Source organism: Odontesthes bonariensis, chromosome 5 (genome assembly GCF_027942865.1).
Source record: "Odontesthes bonariensis isolate fOdoBon6 chromosome 5, fOdoBon6.hap1, whole genome shotgun sequence".
Classification (NCBI taxonomy): Eukaryota; Metazoa; Chordata; class Actinopteri; order Atheriniformes; family Atherinopsidae; genus Odontesthes; species Odontesthes bonariensis.
Window position 1 is genome coordinate 28303938 of NC_134510.1, and position 24413 is coordinate 28328350.

A 24413-nucleotide genomic window follows, 5' to 3' on the forward strand; every position below is an offset into this window, starting at 1 on the left:
AAACTGACATCAGAGAGAAGCAATAGTGAGTTTTTCATAGACTTCTCGCTGTCATTATTGTTCACATTATGGTACATTCACTGTTTGTCATAAACTCTGAGAAGAAGGTAACTAACTGTTGTCTGGCTTGTCCCTGTCTCATTTGCTTGTCCCGTTCTTATGTTTTGTTTTGTTTTCTTTGTGTTTATTGATCAGATAAAACCTTTCTATGATCACTGTGGTGGTCTAATTGTCATCAGGACTAGAACTAAGTTGAATAATATTTATGCCCAGACTGGCTTATCAGAAACTAACAGAAACAAAAATCTTTTTGACAGAATAATTGGTGAGAGAAGAAATAGGTAAGATGACCTACAAATAGACAGGCAGGCTGGGAATCACACTGGGGTGTTTATTCTTAAAAGCATATAAGTGATACAATTTACATCCGAAACAGTCAGCTATCAAGCTGCTCCAGTTTGATTTCAACATGATTACAATTAGTCATTTTAGACTGACAGGCAGCCTAAAGACTTTTTGGCTGATTTTTATTTAATTTTTATCTGCAAGACAAGCCAGAAGAAAGCAACCAAAGACAAAATACTGAGTGTTTTCAATCCCACAGAAAAACAAAGTGACAACATATTTGTTTGAAGGGCAAACACATGTTTTGAAGACATTTAAAGGAATAATCGTTCATGGTTATTACTCACAGACTTATAGCAGGAGTGTTTGATAGCAGGAGGTATCTGTGCTACCTTTGCGTCGTCATAAACTGAAGATATGTCTAGTTTCGACTGAATTGTTTGCTGTCCGGAGTGTCAACTCATGGTAGTAACGCCTGACAAGTCCATTACTTTGATTGCAGTTTGACAATCTGTCTTTATGACAGGCGACCGCGGAGCTTCAGCATCGATGGAAGAGAAACACATCGATCCATCACCCTGTGACCTCCAGCGGCTTTCAAATCTAGCCATGTACACAGATGGACATGTTGAGTGCTCCTCGACAGAATCGGGTATTGATTGCATGGAAGTTAATGGCAGAGTCATATTTTTCTGTGTGCATCTGACTCAACCCTGCTGTCACCCTTTCTTCCCCACTATCTGTTCTTGTAATTCATTAGCTCGGGCACGGAACCCTCTGTTTTGTTTATTCTGAATGAGCAGCCAGTTATAGCTGACTCCATCGCCTTAGTCTTTATCTTCCCACCTATAATTTCACTATTCCCCATTGATCTAATCATGCACTCCATCTCCGGTTGTCTTTTCACAAGATTTCAGATACAGCACCTACTGATTACACAGTAAACACATCCAAAAAAAACCCCAAAACAGTCTGATACCCAAGTTTATTTTTGGATTCTTTTTTATTTTGTCGTGCTTTTAATCTTTCCCCTATAAAGAAATAGTTAGCTATATATCAACAGTGACACATGGACTCTAAAATAAACAAGAGTGAAAGACAGGAGAAGAGACGACTAGGCACAGGAGACAAAGAGAGAGAAATACTGGGAAAGAGAGGAAAGGTAAGAGGAAAAGAGTGAAAAATGACAGCAATTTCTCTACAATAGAACCAAAAACAAACCATGGGAAGTGTACAGTTCTTTAACATTTACAATTATAATAATAACAACGGCAATAATAACAGTAACAACAATCATAATTGTTCAAATAATAACAATAATTATTTAAAAAATCCATAAGACCTCTGGTTTCTCAATAAGACAAATGACGTTTTTTTTTTTTCTTTTTTCTTTATTTTCTTTAAAGACCACTGGACAGTAGTTTGTTCGGCTTTGCACCTCTATAGGCTAATATTCTGTGTTAGTATAGTTGCTTCATAATGCATTTCAATAGTAAACAGTTTTCTTATTTCTTAAAAGTTTAATTTACTCATGTCACTGTTCTTTTTTATACAAACAAAGAATTCAGAGATATGTATACTTGTTAACATGTTTTTTGTACGCATGAGTGTGTATATGTAGCTGCATATGTGTGGTAGCATTCAGAAAAATATCCATCCATTTTGTTCTCTCATTCATGCCTTCTGCTATCGCTCCTCTTGCCCTTTATATTAGGACTTTTAAACCTTTTTATCCTCTTAATGACATTCTAAAATAATTAAGCTGCTATTTAATGCCTTAGCAAGTCATATTCCTTTCTTCTTCCTTAGGAACACAGCCCAACACTAATCCTTTCATTATTAGGAGCTAACAAAGGAGGAGCGATAGAGGGGGGCAGACAGAGAGAAAGAGAGATATAAGAGCGAGAGGAGAGGATGGTAACAGGTGTAGAGAGAGGACGGAGCATGTTGACATTTAAATTAGGAGAAAAGAGGACCACCTTTCCATCACTATTTTAGCTACAGGGGAAAAACATCACTTGAAGCTAATTTATCCACTTGCAGGCCTCCAATACGGGAAGGCAAACAGGGCTGTTCGCTCGTCCATGAAGTATGGATAGTTCCTGGGACACTGGTTTCACACACCGCAGTGTTGTTCGGGACATATTTACGAGTTGTCAATTAAGGACAAGATACTTTGACAAACGGAAAAAAGAAATCTGTATTTTAACATCAAGTAATTGATAGTTTGTGGTTAACTTTCCTTCTCCCTTTTGCCCCCCCCCCCCCCCCCCCCTTCCTCCTGACACAGTGCTCCTACTGTCATCTTCAGTTAAAGATTGAGCTTAGTAAAATGGATTCTTTTATTCTCCAGGCAGGGGATTATAGCAGTCATCTGCCTCTGATTCCCCTTCCACTTTGGCAGCTGCACAGGCATAGTGCTGCTTTTCATTGTGTTGCCCTCTTTCCACTCGATCAAAATAATTATGGCATCATTTCGTTTTTGTCTACATTCACTTTGCCCTGTCCCCACTCTCACAGTCCCTCAACTTTCCCCAGTGTCTTCGACTTACAGTATATGGCACAGTCGTTAATGTCTGGCGGGTCTAGAGGCTCTCTGTCTCTCAGTCTGTCTCTTGGGTTATGCGAGTGTGCGTGGAGGATATGGAGTGGAATGGATCGGGATGCATTGGATGTGTGCAGTATCTGTATACAGTCGCTTTCAGAAGGCTGCCTGTTATGGCGCATTGTATAGAAGTGTTTCTGTGTGTTTGTATGTGTGTGTATACTGTATACAAGGTGGGAGCAGGGGAAAGAAGGGGAAGGGGAAAGGGTATGAGGTCAGAAGAGGAAGGTTTAGGGATAGGGCTACAGTAGGTATTCCTTCTTGCCCTGGCTGGCGTCGTTCCCGTTGAGGAAGGCCTCCTGCACCTCACCATGTTCATCCAACCCACTGGCCTCATGGGTAAGATAGGAACCTGAATGAAAAGAGTCAGAAAGAGAGCAGAGAACAGAAACAGAAGGAGAGAGAGACAACAAGAGGGAGATTGTAGGGGGAAGGTTAGGTGGCAAAGCGTCATGATCACTGCAGCGCTATGCAGCATTGTCAAACCAATCAGCGCTAATATTATTGTCTTCCATACCTATGACTGATTAATCCATTAGTTAACTGATTGTTAGGTCAATACCAGGCAAGAATAGGCTCTCGTGTTCGGTATGAACCTTCCAGCAGAAATTAGATGTGACGGATGGATGCATGAATAGAAGTGATAAAAGAGGAGAAGTAAAGGACGAGGGAGAATTGAAGATAACAGAGAATAAAAGACAGGGAGGGGAGAGAAATTGGCAGAAAAGTGTGAAGGTAATGTTAGGTACGAGAGAACAATGCCACCTTTGCATCATCCAGAAATCCCATCAAACTCATTTTCACAGCCCAGGGGTCCATATGATTAATGAGTCTGAGTAATGCAGGTTACAGAGAGCAAGAACTGCCAAAGTCCTTTTCCTGTTGGAGGGTTCCTTCAGTCCAGGGGTGAGTGACACACTCATTCTCTTTACCAGAGAGGGTGACTGGCATGCTGACAGTCACGATGGAACAAAGACAAAAGCCCTAATGGCCCTGTCTCAACATTGATTGGCTGTAATGGTCCTGTCTCTGTGCTGATTGGCGGTCAGGCCATACTGAATGTTGACAGACAGCTTGTCTGGCCATAGGGCAGGATACCCTGGTTCCAGCCTGCAACACTATTCCCGGATAATTTATTGGCAGCTGTAGTGCATAGTGTAAGGCTGCCAATAAGGTGGCATTAAAAAGATACGGAACGGAGAGAGGCTGGTTTTTAGCCTTGATACACTAACATATAGTCATAAAACATTGGATCCACACCTACATTTCCCACCCCACCCTTTCTCCTCCACTATGCTAGCCAAGACCATTTATCATGGACAGTGCCTTGCCAGAGAGGCACTTCCTATTGAGCCTGTTCTCTGCTGACAATTTTACACCTTAGTATAAAAGATCATTTGCAAAGAATCTGAGTGTAAGTGTCTTTCAATGAGTTTTTCACTTCAAATTACACCAGAAAGTGTAGAAATGAGAATCCACGCCTAAGGCAAAAATGATAAAATACATCGATTGGAAATCTCCCGCTTGTGAAAGAACATTTTGTGTTACGTGGTGTGTGCATCTGAGAGTAGTTCTGTGCCTTACCTTTCTGCCGGACGGAACACCAGATGGTGACAATGAGGACACAGATGACAGTGAAAACCAGCAGGGCCAGAACGCCACCTATCACTGCATAAGGTACTGCACTGTGAGTCTCTACCACTGCACCAGGATCTGAGAAAGAACATGTGAGACAAATAGTGTGTGTAAGAAGTGTGAGACATATAAAGGGAAATATGGAGATAAAGGAAGAGAGAACTGTAGGCAAAGAAATCAAGACAAAGAAATAGATGGATCAAAAATGAAAGCAAGGGAGATAAAGTGAAGACAAAGAAAGCACATTAAAACACCAGAATGGGAGACGGGATGGGGATCAAGACGTGAGAAAAGAGAATTCGATATCTTCCACCCAACTTGCATTATCACCTTTCATTCCCCCCCCTCCCTCCCAGATTGTGAGACAGTCTGAATGGGTGAGAAAAAGGTGGAGATATGAGGAGAGTGAATAAAGAAAAAAGGATGTCAGTCTGTACAAAGACACTCCATTCAAGCACCTGTCGAAAGGCAATGCATTTTGAATGAGAGAAACTTTGAGAGTGTTTACACCCTGTGTACCTTCAAAATACACTTCACCACAAAAACAAGTCTAGGGAGAGATGAAGAGCTGGAAAGAGGTGAGTCAAATTCCGTGACAATATTACACTTTTGTTAAGGAGTCACTCATCCCAAACCACACTCTGTAATGACTACTCTGCTTTAAAGGACAAAACAGGGATAGTAATAAAATAAAGAAAAGATTTAAATGTGGTCAATCCATGATAGACCTGTACAAATCTATATGGAAAAGGTGCCCTTACGAAAGAATGCAAAGAAAAATGATGAGCATTTGTAGCCCTGCACTGGCCTGTTGATTTACCACTAATTATTTTACACTTGTAATTTTTTGTCACTTTTTGTTAGGTTTAGGCAACATAAGTAGTTCTTGAGGTTTAGACGTTTCTAAGGTGACTGTCCGTTGCCCTGAAATGTTCATCAAACTTAAATATTAGTTTACTTTCATTTTTGCTCTTTTGGTTTTCAGTCACTGTTTGGTTAGGATAAGGAAACAACACTACTTTTGTAGGTAAATATGTTTAGGAACTACAGCTGAACCTTTCATACAATGACAACAGCAGAAATTTGGCGTGTCCTTTTTCACACATCCACTGCAGGTTAGCTGCAATTATTTGTGTTGATCTTTGCTTATAATTGATGGATGATGACTCCTAAAAAAAAACTCCAAGAGGGTGAAGGGTATAACTTGGTTATGTATATGAATATGATGGTAGTTAACAATGCGTATTTAATGGGCTATAAAGATAAATTATTCTGATGAGAGAAAACTCAAATGGATACTCAGTTAAAAAGCGTCAAGCAGCGTGACTGTTAGTTCCAAAGTCAGAGCTTGTGTTCAGGCACATTTAATGCATGCATGTGTACAATTCCAACAACTACTGGCTGGCAAAAACAAAAGCAGCATACATGAAAACCAAAAAAAGAAATGGTTGCTAAAGTACAGTATGAATGACAGAAACGTGTGATTAAAAATACATGTGTTTTGAGTCAGGACGCAGAAAGCATCTGAGTCGCTGACAATAACAAGAGCTTTTTGTTGGGGCATTGTTGTGTAAGAGCGTATAAGTCAAATTGAAGAAAAGGACATGGAGTTATTGATGCAGCTCTTGGACGTTGATTGGGCAGAATTAAAACATGAATCATTGATATAGTGCAAAGAGACAATGAAATCAGGGGAAAAAGCAACAGTGATGGAGGAGAAAGAAGAGCAGGGATTCACAGCTGAGGAAAAGAAAGCTCATTCTTGTATATGTACTTCCTGGACACTTACCAAGCACTGTGACAAACTGTTTCAAAGCATGACTGTGTATTGACAAAATGACTTATTATCAAAAATGAATGCATCTGCAGCTCCATGAAACATTGGCTGAAGCAATATTTCACAGGGAAAGAAAAAGAAAGCACTAAATTGGTCTACCGTTCCCTTATACAGCCCCGTTCGTAATCTTTTGCAGCCCAAAGCTCCATAAGAAATGATTGACAGCATTAAAGATTGTGTAGTTTCTCTGAGGACCCCCCCGGATGATGCATCAATATCGACTAAACATCCACCAAAGTGTTAACGCTCCAGCTTTCCCTTAGACTCTTTAAGGCAACTCCTCACATGCCCAGCAGGTGAACAACCTCTACCTGCCACATGTGATGGCACAGGCAACAGAGGAACAAGAGGAATACTCATCTCTCCTTTTAAATGACAGAGGAGACAGAGACTTTGAAGGTGTGGAAAGAGGAGATCACAGTGAGCATATATTTGTGAGTGCATATATGAGATAAATAGATTCTGTAAATAAAAAGAGAGGAAAACTAGCAAAAGAGAATGTGTACTTACACACACATACATACACATACACATACAGGGTAGCTAAACAACTTTTCTCATACCTGCAGTGTAGCACTCTTCTGGGAGAATAATCAGGCAACCACCTGGATCTCCAATCTTTCATTCTGTCTCTCTGTAGCCGTATATGTGTGTATTTATGTGTGTGTATACATAGATAACTCTGTTTCTGTAGCACCATCTGAGCCCCCCAGAGGCCATTGTCAGTCCTTAAGCTCTTCACGCAGATTCATTAGCAGTACCCGCCAAGCACCAGGAAACCTAGACCACTCAGACGCAAACACACACACACACACACACACACACACACACACACACACACACACACACACACACACACACACACACACACACACACACACACACACACACATATACACACTCACATATACAAGTGCTGACTGGGCGATGCGTTCGTTGGGGTGCATCAAACATCCAGTGATAAGAAATGAAAGACGGAGGGTTGCACACAGTGCATACCCAAGTGTCTGCAGGCACAAATACTCATGTAGATGCAGGGCAAAGGAAGGCTACTGAAGAAAAAGGATGTGAGCATGTGGGAGGGGGACACCACCTGAGAACCATTAATTGAGTGGGGAAGATGAAGACACCTGAGGAGAGCAGGAGAAGATGAACAGAGAGATGGCAGGTAGGGAGGATATGACCTGCAAGTGTTGGGTCACAAAAAATGATGAGGGAGTGGGCCAAGGCAAAGACAGCATCAGCACATCCTCTTTTTCTTTTCTTTTCGTTAATTTTCTTTTAATGCCAGCTTGGCAGCAGTTGTTACAGTGGGCATTATTCATATGGGAGAGAGTTGGACAAAATGTCCATGTCTCCATTATCAGTGATAGTATTAAATACTAAAATAATGTTACAAAAAATATATTGATATCTTGCTTTACAAAGATTAATGAATGTTAAAAAGAGGTAATTGGTTCAAATTAAACTACACCGTACCCTAGCAAGTCATATTCTAGTTAACTAGTAAACATTTCATTTCTAAATTCAAAGCACAGAGGCAATAGGGTTACACTTCAAATCGTTTTCTGTATAATAATTTGAGTAAATGCTCAATGATTAACCAATATTTTTTGTTTTAAAAAAAAAGGAATATAAACAGCACAGGTTTAAATCAAAATAGGATAATATAAGAAATCTCAAACTGATCATTTTCATTGCAAGTTTCTTAAAATAATATGCTCATTTTGGAATTGATGCATGTCACAGTGGAAACATGTTTACAACTTTGTTGCAACACATTTACCCCCCATTTTTGCTTGATATAGGATTCAAGTTTTAAATCAGGTTGAGGGTCCCTTTTATCATCTTTCTTTAGTTTCATCATGCACCAAATATTGTTGACAGTTCTGGACTGTAACCTAGGATCATTTTGCACCTGAACTCTTTAATTACAGAGATTTGCTGCTGTTATGACAAGAATGCGGTTTGGTGTTATCTTGCTGAAATTAGCAAGGCTTTCCCTGAAAAAAAGAACATGTCATCTGGATGGCAGCATATGCTGCTTCAAAACCTCCATATACTCTTAAATGGTATGTTCATAGATGGACTAATGCCCCTTCACACCATTATGATTGCTGGCTTTTGAACGGTTTGCTGATTACAAGCCAGATGGTCCTTCTCCTCTTATGGAGAATGTGGCATATATAGTTTTCGAAAAGAATTTAGATATTTGACGTAGAGTACGCTTATGTTATGGGAGGTTTCACCAGATGTTTTCAACATTTTTGTTCTATTTTCATATATATATTTCACATTAAAGGGTTTTAAAAAACATCACATTTTGTTCTTATCATTCTACACTGTATTCCTTTTTAAACAGGGTTGTAGCCCATTAACAAACAGCATTATAATTGTCAGAATAAAACTTTAATCTTGTTTTCTGGGTAACAAAAAGAGGGGTAACCCACTCATGATCCTCTTCTTGCAGGTCATAGCTTAACACTCTACCTTGGAGGTTGCAGAAACAGAATGAAAAGGTGTGTGTGTTACCTTCTGGGTCCGAGGCGAAGGTGGGTGACAGGAGGGTTGGGGTGGCATTATGGGAGATGATTGGTTGGGTAGTACGGGTGGAAGTAGGTGAAGGAGGGACCATGGTAGTGACTGACACATTATCTATAGACAGACAGGGGATGGGATAACACAGACGTACACAAACTCTATTATCTACAGCATGCAGGAAGATTTAAACACAGAAGTTGCAGGGTTTTATAGTAATGTTAACACTGCATATAAAACATGACACATGCTTTATTACCAATGAATATTAATTGTGTTAATGGATGCTCTTCTGTCTCTGCAGAGGAGTCTGAAAGGAAGTTCAACTCTGCTGAGTTTTGAGAGGGAGCCAATACACAAGCTTGGTGAAATACTTTTACCATTTTTAAAGGGATCAGCAATTAGGGCTTATGTCATTGCATCACTTAGTTCACACATCTCCAAAGATGATCCAGCCTGTCACTGGCTGTAGTCACTGGTTGATGCTGAGTAAGTGTTGAAGGTCAACATCGCTGCTTTATGTCTGACTGTTCGACGGCTTTATTTCTGGTGGATACGGGGGTTATTTACAGACCACAACACAAACTTCCACACATTCATCTCTACGCACCACAGTACACGTTACACACACACACACCTGTCATTGTCAGTCTTCTGTCTATTGTCTTTATCTGTCCTGTCCTTTTGTGTCTCACTGTCGGCGATTCTAGTCCACTCTGACTAAATTAAGGTTTTTTTTTTTTTTAATCAATAAAGCTTGTTGGATTAGATGGTCAAAGAGGGCTGGAGAAGTACACACTCACCATCACTTGCACCTATGCACAAGAAAATTTGTTTCTTGCCAAACCTTGGCACCAACCATTGCTATATATGCAGACAGTGGGGAAAAAAAAGTTCACATATCTGCAATTATTCTCCCAAAAATCACTGGGTTTTAAAAATGAAATAGAGTTTTACTCCGTACAGATGAACGATGTGCCTCTGGCAGACCTTTCTACCAGCTGAGCGAGTTAAAGAGGATGTTTAACATGGAGAAGAAAAACAACAACAAAAAAAAGCATAAAGCAGGGGCTAATGAGAACTTACCCGGTAGACTGACATTCATATCCAAGGCAAATGGAATATATCTGGTGGCATTCTGTATCGCTAAGAAATGTTCTATGTTACAACAGCAGGAAAGACAGTTTGTGACAGATGCATTCCCAGTGGAACAGTGCCATGCAGGAAATGCCTCATTCAATGCTGAACAATAGCTGGGATCTTGACACAAAACGCCATGGTGCGTAGAGAGGTGGAAAGAGACAAGTTCATATTGCTGTTAAAGAGAAAAGTAATGGCTGACAAGAGCTAAGAGAGAGATGGAGATGTGGGTCTGAATGTGTGTGTGTATGCGTGCACGCATCATCATTTTGAGAGAGAAAAGTGCCACTTCATCAAACAATCTCGAAGAAGCTGGAACATGCGAGGTGTTTTCAAAGTCTGGAGTGCGTGTGCACACACACACATACAGACACTCATCCTTGTTCACACAGCTGGTTTTGAAACACAGAAACACCTATACACTTCCTCTGAGTACCTGTGCTTACACGTAAATGCATAATTGCCAATGCACACACACACACACACACACACACACACACACACACACACACACACACACACACACACACACGTGCACGCTGCCCTTTCTGCTCAGGAGAAATTTATTAGTAAGTATTCCTCTGTCTCTTCTCCCCCTTTCTCCCACTGGCCCTGAGATCATCAATCTCTTTTTGCACTCCTCTTATGTCAGCACTATACTTTCCCCTCGTTTTTTTTTTTCTTTCTTCAAGGCCAGTCTTCTTGACTCTGAAAGAAACATACATAATTCATTTTGTGTGAAAGACAAAGGGTGAAGAAAAACTAAAAGGGACAAGGGACCAATTGGAGATAATTAGAAATTACCCAATTGAGTGAATCCTTTATGAGTTCATACTCTATATGCTGCATGTTTATGTGTGTGCATGCGGCTGTCATTTCAGCCTTAGGGCTGAAGATTAATAGCTGAGGTCGCTACTCTAATTAACTGGATAATGATTCATAACCTAATATTGTTTTTTTCCACATTTTCCAATGTTCTGATTGCTTTTTTCCCGAATCGCCAACTTTTCTTTTTTCCTTCTTTATCAACCAAACTCTAGTTCCTCATTTGCGCCCCGCGCCTTCAATAGCCTTCATTCAGCTGTCTCAGCTGGTTCTCTAGTTTCTCTCCATTCTGACTGCATTCCCTCACTGGAATCCCTCTTCAACTTAATTAAGGAGAATGCCATACAGCTGTCCTTCTCTTGGCCGATAGTGTCCTTTCTTCCACATCATATTGTTATTCATTAACACTGTACGCCTGCCAATCAGGCACACAGCCCATGTTATTTCGAGGGATGGATGAGGCGGCACTTGCGATAATGACGTTTCTGCTTGTATCTCATTCTAGCAGCGACGTGCCTGAGGTTACTCCATCACCATTTTGGGTTCTTTCATGTTCATCTGCCCTTATTTTATAGGCTTTTCCCCAAAGCAGTGGGCTGAATGTTAGACACTGGTTAAAGGTCCACTTCTGACACCATGACAGCCACCAGTATTTGGCTGAGGAGTCATTCAAAATTTACTCAGACGTCAGATGCATCATCCAGCATGGAAAAACACTGAGGACAAAATTGACACAGAGTTATCTGAGACTGGCTCTCTCTGCCTCTAATTTCCAACCTTTTTACACTTTTGCACTCATTCTGTGCTCTTTTGAAACTCTCACTTCATTAAAAAGGAAGTCTGTGTTTCTTTTTCCAATCACCCCGAGGGCTCATTACAACAGTCAAGGAGACACAGTCTAATCCCACCTAATATTCTTCTCTGTCTCACTACCTGTCCTGTGACACTTCTGTCACATCTTTTTGTTTTCAATGAATCTACGAATAAAATGATTGGTCTTTCTTATCTCCCCTTTGTTCACTTCTTTCTCTTTCACAGATATAAGCATCCACATTTGTACCGTATGTAGGTATACATCTACATTCAAAACCAGAAATTCTTATCTAGCTCAGCCTTACTCTCCTCAAGTATTTCTCTCTCCATCTCCAGCACTCTGCAGTTCCATCCTAATGGGTTTTATTGGCTAGGCGATTCATCTGAGTGCAGCAGCTCTTTTCAATTACATAAGTGAGCCCTCTGGGTTTTAACCAGACAATCAGCAACATTCTCCTCCTCGTCACATGCACACACACATTTGCGTATACACATGAAAAATCCAATTTCTACTTGACAAAGGTGGCAAAAGGATGGAACAACCAGCAGAAGCCTCGGCTTTTTTGGATACTGCATATACTTGCTGTCTGCGTGTGGGTCTATGTGCTCTGTGATCTCTTTCCCACAGTCCAGGCTCCCTGGAGTCTCCCATCTCGAACCTGTTCTCCTTCACCAGTATGAAGTTTGTCTCCCTTCATAAAGTCACGATGCCTGGGGCACCTGCAACAAATCCGTAGAGACTTTTGCCTGAATTTCTGCTCTGTGTATAAACCCTGATGGTGAATAACCCTCACAGAGAGAAGGTGGACATAAAAGGAGAAGGCTGGATGAACAAATTTTTTGAACCTGCCATTAAAAAAAAGATTCTGCTGATTCATCCCACACCTTCCAGCGATCCCTCTTTGCTCGCACTTCCTCCCCCATTGCACTCTGGGATTCCCTCTGGAAAAGCTTGGAGCCAACTAAACTGACATTTCCTTTATCTGACAAGCTGTGGTACTGAATTTTAACCCTCATTCGACCTCCACTGTCCTTCCTCTCCTCCTTCTCATCCCTTTATCACACCCTTCCTCCCTCTCTACCCATATTCACTCTTCCCCAACTGTTCACTCCTTCACACTTGCTCATTTCTGTGCAAGCTGTAGGCCTTCTTCAAGTAAAGGATCTGAAGTGTAGATGGACCTAGAATAGAGAGCAAACAAGTGGCGAGGTGAGAAACGGTGGTGTTTGAGAAGCAAGTAGTCGAGGAGGAAAAGGACAGGAGGTGCAACAGAGATGAGAATAGTTGGCAGAGCGAAAAGACAGATATTGAGGAAAAACATATGGAGAGCTTGGAAAAAGGGTATGAAGGAGAGAGAACGGCAGATTAGAGGAGGAGGAAGGGAGTGGGAAGACAAAGACAGAAACAGAAAATAACCTCAAAGAGAGTGGCACAAAAAGATGAGAAACTGTTTCATGAGACTTTGTTAGTTTTCTGTCAAAACAGTCATCAGGAATAAGTGAAGATCTTTGTAAAAAAAAAAAAGAGATTCACCATTTTAAAAAAGGGAAAAAAAAGCCCCGGGTCCTGACTGTTGTTTGTGCTTATGCACCGAACGGCAGTTCAGAGTACCCACCCTTTTTGGAGTCCCTGGAGGAGGCACTAGAGAGTGCTCCTCCGGGAGACTCCCTCGTCCTGCTGGGGGACTTCAATGCTCACGTGGGCAATGACAGTGAGACCTGGAGGGGCGTGATTGGGAGGAACGGCCCCCCCGATCTGAATCAGAGTGGTGTTTTGTTGTTGGACTTCTGTGCTCGTCACGGATTGTCCATAACGAACACCATGTTCAGGCATAAGGGTGTCCATATGTGCACTTGGCACCAGGACACCCTAGGCCGCAGCTCGATGATCGACTTTGTAGTCGTATCATCGGACTTGCGGCCGTATGTCCTGGACACTCGGGTGAAGAGAGGGGCGGAGCTGTCAACTGATCACCACCTGGTGGTGAGTTGGCTCCGCTGGTGGGGGAGGAAGCCGGTCAGACCTGGCAGGCCCAAACGTATTGTGAGGGTCTGCTGGGAACGGCTGGCGGAATCCCCTGTAAGTAGGAGTTTCAACTCCCACCTCCGGCAGAGCTTCAACCATGTCCCGGGGGAGGTGGGGGACATTGAGCCCGAATGGGCCATGTTCCGTGCCTCCATTGTTGAGGCGGCCGACCGGAGCTGTGGCCGCAAGGTGGTCGGTGCCTGTCGTGGCGGCAATCCCCGAACCCGCTGGTGGACCCCAGTGGTGAGGGAGGCCGTCAAGCTGAAGAAGGAGTCCTATCGGGCCTTTTTGGCCAGTGGGACTCTGGAAGCAGCTGATGGGTACCGACAGGCCAAGCGGAACGCAGCCTCGGCGGTTGCTGAGGCAAAAACTCGGGCTTGGGAGGAGTTCGGGGAGGCCATGGAGAACGATTTCCGGATGGCCTCGAGGAGATTCTGGTCCACCATCCGGCGGCTCAGGGGGTGGGAAGCGGTGCACCGTCAACACCGTGTATGGTGAGGGCGGGGCTCTGCTGACTTCAACTAGGGACGTCGTAAGTCGGTGGGGGGAATACTTCGAGGGCCTCCTCAATCCTACCGACACGCCTTCCGATGAGGAAGCAGAGTTGGGGAGCTTGGACGTGGGACCTCCCATTTCTGGGGCTGAGGTTGCCGAGGTGGTCAAAAAAACCCTCGGTGGCAAGGCCCCGGGGGTGGATGAGGTCCGTCCTGAGTTCCTCAAGGCTCTGGATGTTGTGGGGCTGTCTTGGTTGACACGCCTCTGCAGCATCGCGTGGACATCGGGGGCAGTGCCTCTGGACTGGCAGATCGGGGTGGTGGTCCCCCTCTTTAAAAAGGGGGACCGGAGGGTGTGTTCCAACTATAGGGGGATCACACTCCTCAGCCTCCCTGGTAAGGTCTTTTCGGGGGTACTGGAGAGGAGGATCCGCCGGATAGTCGAATCTCGGATTCAGGAGGTGCAGTGTGGTTTTCGTCCTGGCCGTGGAACAGTGGACCAGCTCTATACCCTCCGCAGGATCCCGGAGGGTGCATGGGAGTTCGCCCAACCGGTCTACATGTGTTTTGTGGACTTGGAGAAGGCGTTCGACCGTGTCCCTCGGGGACTCTTGTGGGGGGTGCTCCGGGAGTATGGAGTGCCGGACCCCTTGATATGGTCTGTTCGGTCCCTGTATGACCGGTGTCAGAGTTTGGTCCGCATTGCCGGCAGTAAGTCGGACATCTTTCCTGTGAGGGTTGGACTCCATCAGGGCTGCCCTTTGTCACCGATTCTGTTCATAATTTTTATGGACAGAATTTCTAGGCGCAGCCAGGGCGTTGAGGGGGTCCGGTTTGGCGACCTCAGAATCGGGTCTCTGCTTTTTGCGGACGATTTGGTTCTGTTGGCATCGTCAGGCCGTGACCTTCAGCTCTCACTGGAGCGGTTCGCAGCCGAGTGTGAAGCGGCTGGGATGACCATCAGCACCTCCAAATCTGAGACCATGGTCTTCGGCTGGAAAAGGGTGGAATGCTCTCTTCGGGTCGGGAATGAGATCCTTCCCCAAGTGGAGGAGTTCAAGTATCTCGGGGTCTTGTTCACGAGTGAGGGACGAATGGAACAGGAGATTGACAGACGGATTGGTGCGGCGTCTGCAGTGATGCGGGCTCTGCACCGGCCCGTCGTGGTGAAGAAGGACCTGAGCCAGAAGGCGAAGCTCTCGATTTACCGGTCAATCTATGTTCCTACCCTCACCTATGGTCACGAGCTGTGGGTAGTGACCGAAAGAACGAGATCGCGAATACAAGCGGCCGAAATGAGTATCCTCCGCAGGGTGTCTGGGCTCTCCCTTAGAGATAGGGTGAGAAGCTCGGTCATCCGGGAGGGGCTCGGAGTAGAACCGCTGCTCCTCCACATCGAGAGGAGTCAGATGAGGTGGCTCGGGCATCTGGTGAGAATGCCTCCTGGACGCCTCCCCGGTGAGGTGTTCCGGGCCCGTACCACTGGGAGGAGGCCCCGGGGAAGACCCAGGACACATTGGAGAGACTATGTCTCTCGGCTGGCCTGGGAACGCCTCGGGGTCCCCCCAGAAGAGCTGGAGGAAGTGGCCGGGGACAGGGACGTCTGGGTCTCTTTGCTCAAGCTGCTGCCCCCGCGACCCGATCCCCGGACCAGCGGAAGATAATGGATGGATGGATGGATGGATGGATGGATGGAAAAAAAGCCTGACACCTAACAATGTGGGTACGTGTCTGAGTTATGAATCATGTTAACATATTTTGCAGCATGGAATCTTATTTATTTTCCATACGGACTTATGAGCTTCATTTAATTCTTAGAAGCATGCCACTAACATCTTATTAAATCACCCACGGTGGATTTTTTGTACTGGCAGAGATGTATAGCTTAAACTGTGCTTCATAGTTAAAAGACAATCTTATCACTGGAAACAGTCTTGCCTGAAAGTGAAGGGGGGGTTCCATTTGACATTTTTCATGAAAGAATTAACTGCATGTTTGTCTGATTATCAGTTATGGGATTCGTAAAAATCAAGACAGTGTTTTGTGTTTTCCACCGCGGCACTCATGTCTTTTCAGATAAGGTTTAAACTGAAACAACTAAGTGAGTACACAGTTTTTAAAGTACAGCAAAGCTCCACTGATGCAAGGCTACAGCAAGAGGATTTAAGCAGATGATTGCTGGAAATGTACAGTGCAGAACAGAGGGGCTGAAGCCAGGCTTATATAGGTTATTGTGGAATAAAAGCTACATTGAGAGTAAAAGACCAGAAATACACATGAGAGGGGGAAAGAAAAAGAAAAAAATACATAATCATTAATCATAATTGGAGTAACAGCATGAAACATGTTTGAAAATAATTAAATGAGGAAAAAAGGTGCACAGAAATAAAGAAATGATGATGACTGCGAAAAACAGTGAAAGGGGAGGCTGAGGACGAAAAAGGGGAAAGCACAGAGATAGCAACACACATCAAGGCTAGACACGTCTAACCTTCTAGGACAGAGAGAGAGAGAGACACACATACGGCGATATAAAGAAAGAAGCAAGAAAAGAGGGAGGAGGTAGTGGGTGGGGATGTCACCTTTCATCTTGCCACTGTTGCCACCCTTGATGCCTGTAGAAAACTGTCATAATTTGTGTCTGGAAGCTTGAACATGAGTGTGTCAATGTGTGAAAGAAAGGTAGTGTTAGTGTAATAAATAGATGAGCGTGTGCTGACTTAAAGCAGCCAAAATTTGTTACATAATATATCATTCCTATGGAAAAAGATCATTAAGGCAAACCTGCTGAGTGTCAGTCGTGTTCATGCAATTAGGCCAAACCCACAACACGTAGTTTGAGAATCCAGCCTTCAATGATGAGCTTGCTTTGCAATTTACACCCTCTGCTGTCCTCATCCCAAAAATCATGTTTTGTCTTTTTTCAACTACAAGTTGACTCTGTTCTTTCATGTGGGGGTTACACAACATTAGCACACATAAAAAAAACTCAAACTCAGATGCAACTCAAACTCAGACAGAAAGTTGGCCAATTTGCCACAGTTCCTAAAAAAAAGTGATATTCTTATGTAATGTTGAAAGCCCCACTGTCATCCTCTTTGAGCCATGGTGTGTAGCCTATCTGGGTCAACCCTCATTAAGAATGGAGCCACCGACAGCAAATCTAGGTGCAGCATCTTGGAAAACTTGACAACAAAAGCTCCTTATACCCGCCTTCTTCTCCTCTGATACTTCTGCTCAAACAACAAAAAAAGTGTATTCACCTGAATCGTAAATGCAACAGATGTTCAACTGTTGTATTTTTGCCAAATGTTACAATTTAACAGCTCCAACAGAATGTGCAGTGAGTCATACTTCTGCTGTCTTTGATTCTTTAATGTTAGCTTGTAATTGTGAAAAACATCCATCTATAGGGGTACACCCTGGACAGGTCACCAGCCCATCAAAGCGAACACACCTCACCATTTTGAACAATTCATTTATCCACCATTAAAACCAGTAAAAGCAGAGCAGTGGAAGACACGACCCATTCAAACAAATATAAAAATATACAATTTTCTCTCAGAAAAGCACCAGACGACCAGCAGGTTCAAGCCCAAAACCTTCCAACGATGCTGCTTGTGAAAATTATTCAGACATCAAACATCTTATATCTTTGTTTATTGCTTTCATCAATTTAAGTTTCAATGAAATCCATGAGGTGAGGATTTGGCTCCGACAGACATAATAAACTGGTTATTTTGAAAGGGCAGCCTGAATGATAATATTTGTGTAAAAATTATAACCAAGACACAAGAACAAGACATACAACAACTAAATATAAAATCATTCAACGGTGAACGACTGCATGCTGAGGACTACATATGAGGATGAAATGTATAGTTTTTGTTGGTGTACTCACCATACACCAACAGGGTGTAATGATCAGCAGCACGTCCAAAGTTGTTCTGGGCTTGACACAAGTACGTCCCGTTGTGTGATTGGCTGAGACGGGAAATCTGTAGAGTGGGCCCAGAAATCTCTGCCCTCTCAGGTAAGGTGTCATTAATCTTGGACCACAGAATATCTCTGGGCCTGGGAAGAAAGAGTAAGAATGTATAATTTGATGATGAAGCTGAAACAAATCAATCCACTGATTGCTCAGTTTGTAGAAAAACGAAAAACGATTTATAACAATCAAGGAACTTGAGGATGCCACTGTGAGCTTTGAGAAAGAGTTATGATGCTTTATACACATTCAAGTCACATACAAAGTTATATTGTCTAATGTTTGGCATTTCTATGCATTTTTATTGTAATGTGTTTTTGTATAATTTTACAAGTTTACAACTAGGCAAGGCAAGGCAAGGCATCTTTATTTATGTAGCACATTTCATTCCACAGGCAACTCAATGTGCTTTACATAAAGACAATGCATTTAAAAGAACAGCATAAAGCAGCATAAAAACAAGCAATTTAAACAGAAAAAAATAATAAAAAATATAGCTGCAAGCAGCAATGTGGGGTTCCTAGCAGAATGGCCCAATAGGCAAGGCTTGGGCTGCTCAGGAAGGGGTCGTGAGTCCATGCACCAAGTTTGGCATCAATACATCAATTCATCGTAGAGATATGGCCAAATGTCCCGTTTGCGTGTCGGCGCAGAGTTTGATTGGCTGCCACGGTTAAACGGATTTGAAATAAAAAAATCCACATGTTAACTTATGTGCGGCTTGGTCTTAAGATTCTATGTGCCAAGTCCCGTGGAGATCGTACAATCTCAGTGGCCTGAAATGCTTTTTGAAGGTTTTCAATTAAATTCAAAATGGCGGACAATAAAAAATGGCGCAGATGACGTCATGATTTTCGTTGGCCTCGACTGCATCCAGGGATTCCAATGGTACCTCATTTGTGAAATTTGGCCAAAGGGGTCCAAAGATATGAGCAAAAATGCATTTTAGCTACATATAGCGCCACCTACAGGCCAATTGTCACTAAACTTCTTGGGCTTCTTACAGTCATAGGTTTGAGTTTGTGTTATGAGATTGACGTCATAACATCTAATGGTTACAAAGATATGGCCTCACTTCCGGTTTGGGGGCGTCAACCTCGAGTTTGATTGGCTTTTATGGAAAATCGGAAGTTTAATTAAAAATTCCACCCAATAACTTTTGTGCGGCTTGGTCTTAAGAGTGTATGTGCCAAGTTTCGTGAAGATTGAACAATCTGCGTGGCCTGAAATGCTTTTTTAAGCTTTTTGATTAAATTCAAAATGGCGGAAAATCTAGGCATACGCAAATTGACGTCATAGGCTGCGTTGGACTCGTCATGATCCAAGGATTCCAAGAATGCCTGAATGAATTTTGGACCAAGTAGTCAAAAGTTATTAGGCTGAATGCACTTTGAACTTTGACGTGTTGGTGGCGCTAGAGAGTAAGCTCTTGGGCCATGAAAATTCTTGAGTTTTTGATTGGCACTTGGCTAATTACGTGTGCCAAATTTCACAACTTTCTCGCATTGCGTTCATGGGGCTGCCATAGACTTCAGTTGCAGCAGAAACTGAACAATAATAATAATAGGAAAAGCTACTATTCCAATGGGTTCCTGCAGCTTCGCTGCTAGGACCCCCAATTAAAACACAGTTAAAAGCAATCAAAGAAGAGGGAAAAAGAAAAATATAAACTCAACCATAAGCACACTGAAAGAGAAATGTTTTTAACCTGGATTTAAAAGTGCTTACAGTTGGGGCTGATTTCAGTTCTGCTGGTAGTTTGTTCCAGTTGTGTGCAGCATAACAGCTAAAAGCTGCTTCACCGTGTCTAGTTTGAACTCTGGGCTCCACTATCTGACCTGAGTCAGTAGATCTCAGAGCTCTACTGGGTTTATACTCTACTAGCATGTCAATCATGTATTCTGGACCTAAACCATTCTGTGATTTGTAGACGAGTAGCAGAACTTTAAAATCTATTCTGTATCTGACCGGGAGCCAATGTAAAGACTTGAGAACTGGGGTGATGTGATCTGAACTACCCCTACAACAACGGGTATCTGGCAGTAAAGTATGACCCGAAGCAAAATTCACATATATGTTAACAGTTAGTAGTCCAGGCGATGCTCCCACTGATTCTTGACATACTCAAGGTAAGCTAAGTCCATGATTGTCATACTCTTGGGCAGTTTTGGTGGTAGTTGGAGTGCATAGAAGCTTAAATTGTGTTGTGCAGTTGTTAGTCTCTTAGTATCTTATAAAAAGATTATCATCTGTATCCTCATTTGTTTCTATTTGAGATTCAACATAGAAAATAAACTCTTCAGCCTCTCTGTGAGAACAAAACTTCCGAACTGCATGCAGTCAACTTTGCTACTTCTTATTGCTCAGTATATCTGACAATAAAGCTGACTGTTGCAGAGGATGTCTAGTTTTATGTTTCCACACATTAAATAAAGTAGATGTGTTGAGTGGGTGTTCAAGATTGGTAGTTTTTTTTTCTCAAACTACCCCTGACAAAACTGGCAACCTGATTAATAATAGCTAGGTTGGTCCACAGCACAGGAAAGTCGTGGTTTCACAAAAAAAAGGCTACAAAATATTAATTGGCAGTTGGAGGCATTTAACTGCCATGCGTCATTGTGTGATGGCTTTGTTCAACTGTGACATGACACACACACGCGCTACACACTGCTGATTGGCTCAATCATAAAAGAAGTAGGAGTGGAGGGCGACATTATTGCGCTGCCTCTCATGACCATGGAATTGAAACCCACGTGACAAATACAGTCCTTTCAATTCTTTACACTAATTTTCTTTTACTTTGCTGCCACTCACAAATGCTTTGGGTAAAGATTAATCCACAGGGTTATAATTAAATACATGGTTAGTGTTAATGCATTTTAATATCAAAAGTTGTACGGTACTGTAAAGTCATGTGTCGAACATATAGACAATTTACCTGAAGAGCAAAATAATACTGAAAATAGGAAAGTGGAAGAAAAGAAGGGGTTGAAGCATAGACAATTTGGGTGCTATAAAAAGAGAGGTGATGAAGGACAGTAAAGAAGCCCAAAGGGTGAAGCTGACATGAGAGGACAGAATAAAAGGGTCTTGGAGAAAGAGCCAATGGCAACAGGGGGGCTGCATCCTGAAAAATAATGAGGAGATGGATGGTCAGAGGGCAGCGATGGTGTGAAACAGTTGGCAGGAGGGAGAGAAAGGCAGATGAGAGAGAAGTGGGGTGTCAGGTGTATAGGGTGGACAAAAATGACAAAAAGCAGGAGGAAAGTGTGTTCGTACAGAGGAGAGGAGAAGAGAGGAGAGGGAGAAGAGGAGATGGTGTGGTGGGAGATGAAGGGAAGGAGCAGGCAGACAAAATGAATCAGTCATGAATGATGGGCAGGCAGAGCAGACAGGAGGTGCGAGGATTACAGAGACATCCTGTTGAAGGAATCCGTGAGAGTAAGCGCGTGTGCGTTTCTGGCTGGGTGTCATGGCTCATGCTAGACTGGCCAGATTACAATCCTGACTCATCTGGGTTCTAATCCCTCAGGAAGTCTAATTAAACCTCTTTCTTGCTTAGTCACTCACATACACACACTCTCTGACACCTCTGCGAACGCTCACTGCATGCGCATGACAAAATCTTCTTCTGCTCCTCTCTTGCCAACTCACACACACGCACACACACACACACACACACACACACACACACACACACACACACACACACACACACACACACTTTTACTCCCACACACTGTGATCCCTTGTAAATCTAACACAGAAATAAGCAGTTAATCAAGCAAACGGGCAAAGCATCGCCTTCGTCTACCATCCTAATAACAGCGAGACAATGAGCGTACCCCTTCACCGAAAGAAAGTGGCATATAATTGGTCATTAATGCTTAACAAGCAGTTAACAGGGCCAGGGAGCCAACGTGAGGCTGACAAGGGTGCTCTGATATGTGTCAGTGTGTGCCTCTATGGGTGCAGTCCAGCATGAGATGAGGATCAGAGTCCAGAACTGCCTGCAGTCCATCCCTCTCTGTCACCCAACACACACTCAAACACACATTCGTACACTCGTACACACTGAGTTCCAATCAGCCGTTACAAAGCTTTAGAGAGGCGACAGCCAATACGCTTCTCAGCCAGTCCTCTCTGTGGGATTTCACTAAAGTCATCACACACACGTATGCACACTCTTTGGCTGCATGAAGCATTACTGGGAGCTTCAGCCGTCCTGATGCCCACAGACAGACGGACAATCTAGGGGTGGGTTTAAAAGCTTAGGAGCCAATACCCAACTGGAAGGTGCACAAAGGGGTGTGAACGCTCTAGAAAAATGCTTTGTTTCAAAGATGGCTTTTGAAAATTGACAAATGAGTGCGTTTATTATCTCACATATTGAGTCACGTATAAGTTTACAATATGTTCACATTTATAGTCAACATTTCTCATTATTTCACAGGCACACTCTAAAGTAACCTCTCAACACGGACCTAAGCTCTTTCTCTTCTTTGTCCTTCATGCAATAAAATATAGATCAGTTGGTTTTTACCCACCTGTCAAACATTAAATGTCAGGAAAAAGCACAGCTGCTACGAAACCTGTATTTTCACTCAAACTTAAAGAGACAGAGCATTTTGGCATGTACAACCATTCATAGAGTAGACAACTGTTTGGACCTTTGTTGGCCCTGTTCGTCTGTCTTGTTTAAAGCAACCTCGAAACAAATTTTATCCATAACAAATTTTAAAAAGCACATGGTTGTGGGCCTTTCCAATAGAATTTCTTGATATATTTTAACAATCCAAGTTTCTTGTTTATTAAATTATTCTACCTGAAACGTTCTTCGCTGCATTTGCAGCAAATTAAATGATGAAGTAAAGCGTTACCATTACCATCTTTCTTGCCATGAAGTACCTTTTAGAGTGGATTTGAAAAGATAAAAAGGTTTGGTGTTTGGCTGATGTTACAACATCAGTTGAAAAAGAAGAGGTACTGCATTTATAGCACTTCCTCCAGTCATAGTCAAATCAGTGCACCTACTGCAACATCAGCAGCAGTCCAACATCTTAGTTAGACCCCTCAAAATCATCATCCAACAGCAGCTACTGCACCAGCACCATAAAACATCAATCTGAGTGGCACCAAGTGAGTACATCTGTGAGTGCCTGGTCTATGTACCACAGACTGTATACTAAAATATGGAAGTGGTCAACATGATGTCACCTACTGGTTTGTGGAATATCATCTTGAGGCCCTTAACTTAGCATTTGGTCACTGCCATCTTGAGTTCTTGGAGGCAGAATTGATGTGCAAAGATTGGACCTGACAGATTCTGCCTTTAAATGGAATTCATGATTGGTGTTAGATTGAATCGGCTCTGCTGTCTGACCCAACCTGTCCGAAGGCCGGCTTCACACCAGCTGTATAGTGTGTGTGTTGCATGCATTAAACAGCATTACTTTTATTTTAGCCCCCATGCTAACAAATCAGAACATGCACACAGAGTGGGTGAGTCCAAGGGTTAAAAAGCCCCTTGACTGTTGAAGTATCTGGTCACAACTGGTCATCTCTCCTGTCTTCACTTTTCAAATCATATTAACTATCTTTTAAACCTAGTAATTATGGCCAATAGATTGTGCAAAAGATTGTGAAACCCTACCCCAACCACCAATCACAGCAGTGTTAAGAAGCTGCCGAGTCTAACAATTTGGCAGGCTAATGAGAGATTAAAGTAATTTGTTGGGTTATCAATAGATATATTATCAAATCTATACAGTATTTATAAAAATGTTTATAAAAACATTAAAACAACAATACTATAATTATTTAATAGTACAATGTCAACTTCGAATTAACTGAAATATTCATGTCAATGGACTCCACCATTCAAGCAGAGAACACCTCACAAACTAGTGCATGAGCTTTGCAGCAGGTACAGTTTCACCAATTAGGTTGTAAATACCACAAAGGTACAAAACTCTTCTTTTAAGTAAAGTTAAACACAAACCTATGAGATGGCATCCTTCTCAGCTCTATATGTAAAAGGTGATATACTAGACATAGTGATTTCAAAAGAATAATTCTGCAAAATCTGAAGTAAAATGTGTGTTTAAGATTTGCCTGAGTCCAATTGATAAAAATGTTTTGAGAGATATATCAGTGAGCTATTACAG

At 42.6% G+C, this 24413-nt stretch overlaps 2 protein-coding genes across 5 annotated transcripts in view; both read right to left on the minus strand.

Moving 5' to 3' along the window:
* rps19 (ribosomal protein S19) overlaps window positions 1-24413 on the minus strand; it is a 234451-nt gene that overhangs the window by 12023 nt on the left and 198015 nt on the right. The window lies entirely within an intron of this gene.
* cadm4 (cell adhesion molecule 4) overlaps window positions 1314-24413 on the minus strand; it is a 181612-nt gene continuing 158512 nt past the window's right edge. For 2 of the 4 annotated variants that reach the window (XM_075465974.1, XM_075465973.1), the window contains exons 6-9: window positions 18160-18332; window positions 8955-9077; window positions 4535-4663; window positions 1314-3302 (exon numbers count right to left, since the gene is read on the minus strand). In XM_075465974.1, coding sequence (XP_075322089.1) covers window positions 3193-3302; window positions 4535-4663; window positions 8955-9077; window positions 18160-18332 — 535 coding nt within the window. In that variant the 3' untranslated portion in view covers window positions 1314-3192. Of the gene's footprint in view, window positions 3303-3467; window positions 3547-4534; window positions 4664-8954; window positions 9078-18159; window positions 18333-24413 lie in introns of all 4 variants that reach the window. The other 2 variants (XM_075465975.1, XM_075465976.1) reach the window with 2 other exon arrangements.